This window comes from Pelmatolapia mariae, linkage group LG16_19 (genome assembly GCF_036321145.2).
Source record: "Pelmatolapia mariae isolate MD_Pm_ZW linkage group LG16_19, Pm_UMD_F_2, whole genome shotgun sequence".
NCBI classification, from domain to species: domain Eukaryota; kingdom Metazoa; phylum Chordata; class Actinopteri; order Cichliformes; family Cichlidae; genus Pelmatolapia; species Pelmatolapia mariae.
In genome coordinates, this window is record NC_086241.1 from 59738224 (window position 1) to 59749322 (window position 11099).

General features: G+C 43.2%; 1 protein-coding gene across 2 annotated transcripts; it reads left to right on the forward strand.

Annotated features, from left to right (window-relative positions):
• Window positions 1–1838: 1838 nt before the first annotated feature.
• LOC134646080 (prostamide/prostaglandin F synthase-like) lies at window positions 1839–9622 on the forward strand. 2 transcript variants are annotated; one of them, XM_063499776.1, is made up of 9 exons: window positions 1839–2003; window positions 2163–2256; window positions 2381–2434; window positions 2640–2685; window positions 2773–2900; window positions 3043–3157; window positions 8911–9033; window positions 9110–9247; window positions 9391–9622. In XM_063499776.1, exons 1-9 carry the CDS (start codon window positions 1895–1897, stop codon window positions 9496–9498), a joined length of 915 nt encoding a protein of 304 aa, XP_063355846.1. In that variant the 5' UTR covers window positions 1839–1894; the 3' UTR covers window positions 9499–9622. The 2 variants fall into 2 exon arrangements, with proteins under 2 accessions (XP_063355846.1, XP_063355847.1); XM_063499777.1 differs by lacking the exon at window positions 2640–2685 and having other exon boundaries at window positions 2754–2900.
• Window positions 9623–11099: the final 1477 nt, after the last annotated feature.

Here is an 11099-nt window from a genome sequence, read left to right on the forward strand (position 1 = left end):
GTGTCTGATCCTAGTGTAAAGACATTTAAAAGTGGGTTTATTTTAGTATGCAAATCTCCACCTATAACTACACAGATTTATGAACTTGTTTAACAAACCAAAGCTTTTCCAACTACCCATTGTTTTTCTCCAGTAACAGTTTTGTAAAACTCGGTTCTATACCACGAGCCCCCTCCCAGCAGCCTCAGCCTATAGCAGCATATCTAAACAAATGTTCAGGGTCATCTAATGTAGCTCTAACTTTAATCGTATATCAGAAAGGAAAGTTTTAAGCCCAATATTAAAAGTACAAATCCCAATCCGAACTGGTTCTGGAATCACTCTGTAGAGAGTCTTGGCTTTTAATTACTTGTGTTGCAATATCTCTGCGCTTCACCCAGTCTAGGACCTGATAGGATCTAGTGAGCATGAAAACTGTTACACAAGCAAACAAGATTGTATTTTTTCAGTATTAAGGTGGCTAGCTAAGGACTAAGAGACAACAGAAATTCACAAGAAAACAAAAACTGAGCCCAAAGTTGAATGAATTTAACTACAAATTCACTAATTACTGATTACGTAAGCAAAATAATCAGTTTTTCCGGCCTTTGTTTCATACACATTCAGATGCTTTTTGTTTCTGGCTTCATTTTTGTCTTCAGTAATTAAAAAGCATGGTCTATTGGGCCAACATCAAATGACTGGCCTGGGCATTGAAGAACATCCCATTTCTTTGCCATGAGAAACCCTTGGGTTTCTTTTGCATTATGCTTTTGGGTCATTATCCATTTGCCCTGTGAAACAGTATCTGATTAGTTTAGCAAAATCTGTCTGGACAGCCCTTTACACTTTATAATTCCTCTACTATTTCTATTAGCAGTCACATCATTAATAAACAGAGGTGGCTGGTTCCATTGGGAGCCATACCATAATACTGACTCTACCATGTTTGACAGATAATGTGATATGCTTTGGATCATGAGCTGTTTTTGTCCTTCTTCACACTTTTCTCTTCCCATCTTTTTGGGAAAAGGGAATTTTAGTTTCATCTGCCCATATATATTTTTTTCAGAACTGTTCAGGCTCTTCACTAAGTTTAATCTGTCCTTCCTGGTCTTGGGTTTGCACCTTGCTCTAAACAATCTCTTTCTTAAATGTGGACTATTAAAATGAAACACCTACCTCTTTGAGAGTGTACATGACTTGGTTAGATGGAAATAATTCTGTGATCATCACTTTTAGTTGTCTTATAGTCTTTCACACCTTTTGGTGTTGCTGAGTTGGTCACTGCATTCCTTCTCTGTGCCAGATTGTTGATTTGGGCACTCCTACGTTTTCTCTCTCTGTCCCTGAAAGGTTTATTTTGGTTTTCAGCTAATGTTGTCTCCTTCACTTCGACTGAAATCACTATGGACCTGATATTAAGACTTCTACTAAATGTTCAGCACTTCAATTTCAGATCTTTTATCTGCTTAGTTTGTCATGGAATAATGGAGCAACGGATCTCACCTGCTCATTAAACTGCTGGTCAGTCAAGTGTCCAATTACCCATGAACATAATTATTAATATCCTAATGTGATACTGTGCCAAAACAGTGACCAGTTATAGCATAACTAAACAATGAAATGGGCTTGATGTCAAAGAATGTATTTTATTTTAGAATTTTATTTCCTTTCTTTCACCTTTCTGTTTTTTGGGCTTTTTATCTATTTCAGTTTTGATTAAATGTTTTGTTATAAGTCATTTAAAACCTGCAAACAAACACTTGTGTCACAAATCAGTGACGTTCCCCTTTAAACTGAGCTTCAGTCAAAAATCTTTTGGCTCTAAACTTGGCCAGACTGGACTTTGAGAGAAAGCAGAGGCAGTTGTTACTGCGGTCCCCGATAAGAGGCTGGAGAGTTTAAATGAAAAATGGCAGAACAACCAGATTCAAATGCAATTTCTTGTGCAAAAGCTCTCTCATCTTTTGTCGAAAAAGGAAAAGCTCTGTTGGACCTCGCTGAGAAGGAAAGCAGGGAAGGTAGGTCACACAAGTGTACATAAAAATAGACACCAGTCGTCAAACAATTTATGGACGTAGCATGAGCAGGGGCTGCAGGAGTCCTATCAATCATTATACATAAAGAATCCGCTGAAACAGATGGTTAGCAGCTAACTTCGTGCACTTTGTGTCACACAGGCTTGTGCCAAGAATTCGTCAGGCAGAAAATCCGCATAGAGCGTAAACAGTCACTGCTGGGTCTGATTGAAGCCGGTGCAACTCTGTACAACAGGTTTAAAGTCCCACCTTCAGTTTAACTAAGCAGCCTCTTCTGTTAAACCTTATTATATTTAATATTTTTAGCTAAAATATGTAATGAAGTGTTATATTTCAGGCCCATTTTTTCTGCTTCACAGCCTGTCTGTTAAACGAAAAAAGGATGCTGAGGATCTCTGGAGCAAAAATACAAAGTAAGAGCACAAAAATTTAATTTTTAATTTTGTATTGAGGTATATATAACTATTATCATCTAGATTACATGGCAAAGGCCAAATCAGCTGTAGCTTGTGCTTTCACAATTGCTGTGCATCCACTCACTGATTCACATAGTACAGTAAGTCACAGCCTTAATAAACTGACATAACCCCTGAAAACTATTCTGCATGATGTTCCCAGCTGTGCTGCTTTGAGAGAAGCTCTTCAGGACTTTAAAGAGCTCGAAGTGAGTTCTTGTAATACAAAATGTAAAATATTTTTAAAAAGCATACTCACCACGGTCATTTTATGTAGTGCAGCCAATGTACCGCAGGTGCAGTGGGATGCCTTTCTACAGCGTTTGGATGATGAGTTACAACTGAGTCCTAAAATACACAATGTCGATCATCAATCAAAACGCATTTCACCAGATACGCCGCTCATCGATGCCAGAACTGGAGAGTGGGTTTGATGAAAGTCTTTAATGCTTCCACACTTATTAAAAAAGCGTAACAATGAACCTCATATATCTGCCAGTGTTTATGCGTTGTTGGTGCTGTCTGCTTTGCACCTTTATATTTTACTGAGGCTTTGTGTTTGACAGAACAGTAACACTGCAGAGATATCTTGGGAGAGGCAAGAAGATATTGCTGGTGTTAATCCGTCAGTTCTCCTGTCTGCTCTGCCGTCTACACATTCAAGATCTGCAGAAGAATCAAGTAAACATCACACACCTAATAACAATGTTTTGCTACATTCATCCAAACCTATTTGGACGACTCATTGTGACCGCAGTAACACATTCATGTTTTTTACTATGCAAGAAAAATGCCAGACATAACAGCACGATATAAAGTATTAATTTGAACCAAAAAAAATGATTACCAAAGAGTTATAAGGTGAAAACTTTGCATATCTCAACATGTTGTGCAGTGTGTCTTTAAGGGAGGGAAACAGGGAGAAAGTGGTAACAGGTCTTGAGCCCAAATTTAAAAGTTTTGGGTCTAATTGTAATCAGTGTGTGTAGAGGAAATCATTAAAGAGGAAGTAGTGAGTATCTACAGTCATCCGTAATACACGACTCTATCATGATATGGGGCTGCATTTCATTCAGTGGTGTTGGGGTTCTTGTCAATAAATGGTATTATGAATGTAGAAAAGTATCATCAGATGTTGATACACCACGCAATAATACCATCGGGAAATCGTCCGATTGACAGTGATCCCAAAAACACTGCTAATGCAGTAAAAATAAACATGGATAGATAGAAAAACACACAATGAAACATAATTAGTCATACACTGGCCTCCCCACATCCTAGACTCAACATTAGTTGAGTCCAGGATGTGGGGAGATTAATCAAATTCAATAGTTTTATTTATGTAGCACCAAAATCACAATTGCCTCAAGGCTATCAGGCTTTTCCTCCCCATTCTCTGTTAAGATACCAGAGAATGGAACAAAAGGCAGCCAACATCCAAAGAAGAGTTTTGAATGCCCTAAGTTCAAAGTTCAAAGTCGAAGAATAAAAGTGGTCATACCAAATATTTACTTTCAAGCTCATTGGAAATGTACACATGCTGTTTTTGCCCCATACACTGTGTTCCTATTTTCTTTTTTTCAGTAAACTGTTGGCTCAAGATTTCTGCACCATGGTGTATATGCAGTGTGATATTCTCACAAAGAGTGAGAGAGAGAAAGGGCACTTAAAAAAAAAATCACCTGGATCACCTGTTAAGAGAAGAAAAAACAGAAGAGAAAACAAGCAAAAAAAGAGAACAAACACAACACCATCGCAATAATCTAGCTAAGAGTAAAAACAGTAGATACTAAATATTGAATGTTGTTGTGCAGCACGCAAGATCGACAGCGCACAATGTGCTTTGAGGTAGCAGCCAAGAAAGGTGTCTGTGAACACCCGTGTGTACACCTGTGTGCACACCTGTGTGGATGAGCGTGCTTGTATTCAAAAGGTTTATCCATGTAACGATCTGCTAGAGGATGTGGAGATCCATAGCCCTGTCCCCCAGGGGATATATATATATATATATATATATATATATATATATATATATATATATATACACACACACACACATATACATATATATACATATATATATATATAGAAAAAACAAACACCCATCTCGCCCCTGCGGGCGGTTTATCCTTCAAGCTCGGGTCCTCTACCAGAGGCCTGGGAGCTTGAGGGTCCTGCGCAGTATCTTAGCTGTTCCCAGGACTGCGCTCTTCTGGACAGAGATCTCCGATGTTGTTCCCGGGATCTGCTGGAGCCACTCGCCTAGCTTGGGAGTCACCGCACCTAGTGCTCCGATTACCACGGGGACCACCGTTACCTTCACCCTCCACATCCTCTCGAGCTCTTCTCTGAGCCCTTGGTATTTCTCCAGCTTCTCGTATTCCTTCTTCCTGATATTGCTGTCATTCGGAACCGCTACATCGATCACTACGGCCGTCTTCTTCTGTTTGTCTACCACCACTATGTCCGGTTGGTTAGCCACCACCATTTTGTCCGTCTGTATCTGGAAGTCCCACAGGATCTTAGCTCGGTCATTCTCCATCACCCTTGGGGGCATCTCCCATTTTGACCTCGGGACTTCCAGGTTATACTCGGCACAGATGTTCCTGTACACTATGCCGGCCACTTGGTTATGGCGTTCCATGTGTGCCTTGCCTGCTAGCATCTTGCACCCTGCTGTTATGTGCTGGATTGTCTCTGGGGCATCTTTACACAGCCTGCACCTGATGTCTTGCCTGGTGTGATAGACCCCAGCCTCTATGGATCTTGTACTCAGAGCTTGTTCTTGTGCTGCCATGATTAGTGCCTCTGTGCTGTCTTTCAGTCCAGCTTTGTCCAGCCACTGGTAGGATTTCTGGATATCAGCCACCTCCTCTATCTGCCGGTGGTACATACCATGCAGGGGCCTGTCCTTCCATGATGGTTCCTCGCCTTCCTCCTCTTTCTTGGGTTTCTGCTGCCTGAGGTATTCACTGAGCACGCTGTCAGTTGGGGCCATCTTCGTGATGTATTCGTGGATGTTTCTTGTCTCATCCTGGACTGTGGTGCTGACACTCACCAGTCCCCGGCCTCCTTCCTTCCGCTTAGTGTACAGCCTCAGGGTGCTGGACTTGGGGTGAAACCCTCCATGCATGGTCAGGAGCTTTCTTGTCTTTATGTCAGTGGCTTCTATCTCCTCCTTTGGCCAGCCTATTACCCCAGCAGGCTACCTGATCACGGGCAGGGCGTAGGTGTTGATGGCCCGGATCTAGTTCTTACCGTTCAGCTGACTCCTCAGGACTTGCCTGACCCTCTGCAGGTACTTGGTGGTTGCAGCTTTCCTAGCGGCCTCTTCATGGTTCCCATTTGCCTGCGGGATCCCCAGGTACATGTAACTGTCCTCTATGTCTGCAATGTTGCCTTCTGGTAGTTCAATCCCCTCAGTTCTGACTACCTTCCCTCTCTTTGTTACCATCCGACTACACTTCTCCAGTCCGAACGACATTCCAATGTCATTGCTGTATAGCCTGGTAGTGTGGATCAGTGAATCAATGTCTCGTTCACTCTTGGCATACAGCTTGATGTCATCCATGTACAGGAGGTGGCTGACAACCGCTCCGTTTCGTAGTCGGTATCCGTAGCCAGTCTTGTTAATGATCTCACTGAGGGGGTTCAGGCCTATGCAGAACAGCAGTGGGGACAGAGCATCTCCTTGGTAGATCCCGCACTTGATGGTGACTTGTGCTATGGGCTTGGAGTTGGCCTCTAGTGTTGTACGCCACATCCCCATTGAGTTCCTGATGAAGGTTCTTAGGGTCCTGTTGATCTTGTACAATTCTAGGCATTCCAGTATCCAGCTGTGGGGCATTGAGTCATAGGCCTTCTTGTAATCAATCCAGGCTGTGCACAGGTTGGTCAGTCTGGTCTTGCAGTCTCGGCTGATTGTTCTGTCTACCAGTAGCTGGTGTTTTGCGCCTCTGGTATTCTTGCCAATCCCTTTCTGTGCCCTGCTCATGTATTGACCCATGTGCCTGTTCATCTTAGCCGATATGATGCCTGACAGGAGCTTCCATGTAGTACGGAGGCAGGTTATTGGTCGGTAGTTGGATGGGACCGGTCCCTTCTTGGGGTCCTTGGGGATCAGGACCGTCCGACCTTCGGTTAGCCATTCCGGGTGTCTCTCGTTAACTAGCAGCTGGTTCATTTGTGCTGCCAGACGTTCGTGGAGTGCAGTCAGCTTCTTCAGCCAGTAGGCGTGAACCATGTCGGGCCCTGGTGCTGTCCAACTCTTCATACTGGATATGAAGAGTTGTATATATATATATATATATACAACTCTTCATACTGGATATGAAGAGTTGTATATATATATACTGCCTCAGTACTACATGGAAGCTCCTGTCAGGCATCATATCGGCTAAGATGAACAGGCACATGGGTCAATACATGAGCGGGGCACAGAAAGGGATTGGCAAGAATACCAGAGGCGCAAAACACCAGCTACTGGTAGACAGACCAGACTGACCAACCTGTGCACAGCCTGGATTGATTACAAGAAGGCCTATGACTCAATGCCCCACAGCTGGATACTGGAATGCCTAGAATTGTACAAGATCAACAGGACCCTAAGAACCTTCATCAGGAACTCAATGGGGATGTGGCGTACAACACTAGAGGCCAACTCCAAGCCCATAGCACAAGTCACCATCAAGTGCGGGATCTACCAAGGAGATGCTCTGTCCCCACTGCTGTTCTGCATAGGCCTGAACCCCCTCAGTGAGATCATTAACAAGACTGGCTACGGATACCGACTACGAAACGGAGCGGTTGTCAGCCACCTCCTGTACATGGATGACATCAAGCTGTATGCCAAGAGTGAACGAGACATTGATTCACTGATCCACACTACCAGGCTATACAGCAATGACATTGGAATGTCGTTCGGACTGGAGAAGTGTAGTCGGATGGTAACAAAGAGAGGGAAGGTAGTCAGAACTGAGGGGATTGAACTACCAGAAGGCAACATTGCAGACATAGAGGACAGTTACAAGTACCTGGGGATCCCGCAGGCAAATGGGAACCATGAAGAGGCCGCTAGGAAAGCTGCAACCACCAAGTACCTGCAGAGGGTCAGGCAAGTCCTGAGGAGTCAGCTGAACGGTAAGAACAAGATCCGGGCCATCAACACCTACGCCCTCCCCGTGATCAGGTACCCTGCTGGGGTAATAGGCTGGCCAAAGGAGGAGATAGAAGCCACTGACATAAAGACAAGAAAGCTCCTGACCATGCATGGAGGGTTTCACCCCAAGTCCAGCACCCTGAGGCTGTACGCTAAGCGGAAGGAAGGAGGCCGGGGACTGGTGAGTGTCAGCACCACAGTCCAGGATGAGACAAGAAACATCCACGAATACATCACGAAGATGGCCCCAACTGACAGCGTGCTCAGTGAATACCTCAGGCAGCAGAAACCCAAGAAAGAGGAGGAAGGCGAGGAACCATCATGGAAGGACAGGCCCCTGCATGGTATGTACCACCGGCAGATAGAGGAGGTGGCTGATATCCAGAAATCCTACCAGTGGCTGGACAAAGCTGGACTGAAAGACAGCACAGAGGCACTAATCATGGCAGCACAAGAACAAGCTCTGAGTACAAGATCCATAGAGGCTGGGGTCTATCACACCAGGCAAGACCCCAGGTGCAGGCTGTGTAAAGATGCCCCAGAGACAATCCAGCACATAACAGCAGGGTGCAAGATGCTAGCAGGCAAGGCATACATGGAACGCCATAACCAAGTGGCCGGCATAGTGTACAGGAACATCTGTGCCGAGTATAACCTGGAAGTCCCGAGGTCAAAATGGGAGATGCCCCCAAGGGTGATGGAGAATGACCGAGCTAAGATCCTGTGGGACTTCCAGATACAGACGGACAAAATGGTGGTGGCTAACCAACCGGACATAGTGGTGGTAGACAAACAGAAGAAGACGGCCGTAGTGATCGATGTAGCGGTTCCGAATGACAGCAATATCAGGAAGAAGGAACACGAGAAGCTGGAGAAATACCAAGGGCTCAGAGAAGAGCTCGAGAGGATGTGGAGGGTGAAGGTAACGGTGGTCCCCGTGGTAATCGGAGCACTAGGTGCGGTGACTCCCAAGCTAGGCGAGTGGCTCCAGCAGATCCCGGGAACAACATCGGAGATCTCTGTCCAGAAGAGCGCAGTCCTGGGAACAGCTAAGATACTGCGCAGGACCCTCAAGCTCCCAGGCCTCTGGTAGAGGACCCGAGCTTGAAGGATAAACCGCCCGCAGGGGCGAGATGGGTGTTTGTTTTTTATATATATATATATATATATATATATATATACACACACATATATATATATATATATATATATATACATACATACACATGTGTGTGTATATATATATAGTTTTATCTCTAATGTTACTTTGCAGAGTTCTCTGGATGCACACTCAGTACAAGTGGTGGTCATTTCGTTTGGCTGTCAGGAGGGAGCATCACACTGGGTACAGCAAACAGGCTGTCAGTATGACATGCTGCTGGATCCCAGTAGAAAGGTCAGGGTCAACATCAGACAATACACATTTCAGTCTTTGATAAACAGATAAATGAACTCATTGTTTGGTATTGCAGATGTATAGTGCATTTGGCCTGGGAGCATCTCTGAAGAAAGTGTTAAACTTCAGTAACATGCTGATCTACTCTGAATATGTAGCGAACGATATGGAGTTTCCACGAGAGCTTCCGTGGATTCAAGACGACATGTTTCAGGTCATCAGAATTCAATATGACTATTTTGTGCAACACATCTATCTATGTGTTAATAAACTCTAAGAGGTGATAGAGAAATTTTCACCACAAAGAAAGACTTTTAAGATTCATGAATAATTTCTCGTTACTGTCATTTGTTCCAGCTGGGAGGCAACTTTGTTTTGGACGAACATGGAAGGGTGCTGTTCTCTCACCGCTGCCAGAGTCCTATAGACCGACCCTCAGTGGAGGACATTTTATCTGCACAGTGAATATTAAAATCCTTCATGCACGGCATGAATTAATTAAAGGAAAAAAGAAACAGATGATGTCAGCTGATTAATTCTTTAAGTTAAGATAAATGTGATTATTAAGCCATCTTTGAAACGATAATTTTGTGAGAACTGCTTTAAAGGTATTACTTTTTTTTTTTTTATACAGTGCTGTGAAAAAGTATTTTCCACCTTTTAGATTTCTTCATTTTTTCCTTATTTGTCATATGTATATCTTTTAGATCATGAAAGAAATGTCAGTATTGGACAAAGATAACCCCAAATAAAATTATTTTATTTATTAAGGGGAAAAAGTTATCCAAATCTACCTGTGTCTATGTGAAAAAGTAATTGCCCTTAAACCTAATAACTGATTGTGTCACCCTTGGCAGCAATCAAGCGTTAGCAATAACTGGCAATGAGTCTCTCACATCGCTGTGGAGGAATTTTGGCTGCTCTTCTTTGCAGAATTGTTTTAATTCAGCCACATTGTAGGATTTTCAAGCATGTACGGCCTCTTTGAGGTTATGCCACAGCATCTTAATCAGATTTAAGTTTGGATTTTGACAAGGTCATTCCAAGCCTTTATTTTAGTTTTGGTTTTTTTTTTAGCCATTCAGATATCCTGCTGTATTAAGTGTATCAAGTGAGCTTGAACTTCAGTGTATAAACTGATGACTGGACATTCAGGACCTTCTGGTAGAGAGCAGAATTCACAATCAATTACAGAACGTAATGGAGGCACAAGCAGCAAACCAGCCAAAGAGCCCCAGACTTTACACAAGATGAAACAGGACTCCAATTCCAAAAAGTTTAGTTTTGTGTATTCAGAATATTTTTCCAAAACTCTTGGGGATCATTAAGATTTGTTTTTGGCAAAGATGAGACAAGCTTTTTAGTCAGCAGTCATGTTTTTCGTCTTTGAATTCTCCCGTGGATGCCATTTTTGCCCACTCGCTTCCTTATTGTTGAATCACGAAATCTGACCATAACTGAGGCAAGTGAAGCCTGCGCCTCTTTACATTATTGTTGTTGCGGGTTCTTTTGTGACCTCCTGGATGAGTCGTTGATGCACTCTTCGTAAGGTGATCGCTCCTTGAAAGCGTCACCACTGTTCCGAGTATTTCAGGATTAAAATGGACCAGATTCAGATTAAGAGTTTGAAGATAAGATGATGAAATAGGAAGTGCATTAAATATGAAAACATATGTTAAGTATTAATGACAGACACAATATCACTGCACAGTCCCAGTTTTCCACTTGGAATTCTTGGATTGCATTAGCACTATGGGTAACTTGCACATATGTCAAGGCATCTAAGTGTTTAACGACACACAGCCCTTTTAAATTACAGCTCCACAGTAAGCGTATGGATCCTAAAGACGTCCGAAGTGCACATCTGTCACCCACTGACTGCATGTAATGCATTGTGACATGAAAAAGAAAGCGTAAACTGCTGAGTGGCTGAAGTCCAACATCAGTTAGTAATGAGGAGACAAACTACAACTAATGGTTGGGTTTCCTCAGTTTGCAATTGCTTACACAGCATCGCTAAACAGAGGTGACACAGCACTGTCTCTATGCTCTAAGGTCTGAAGCCT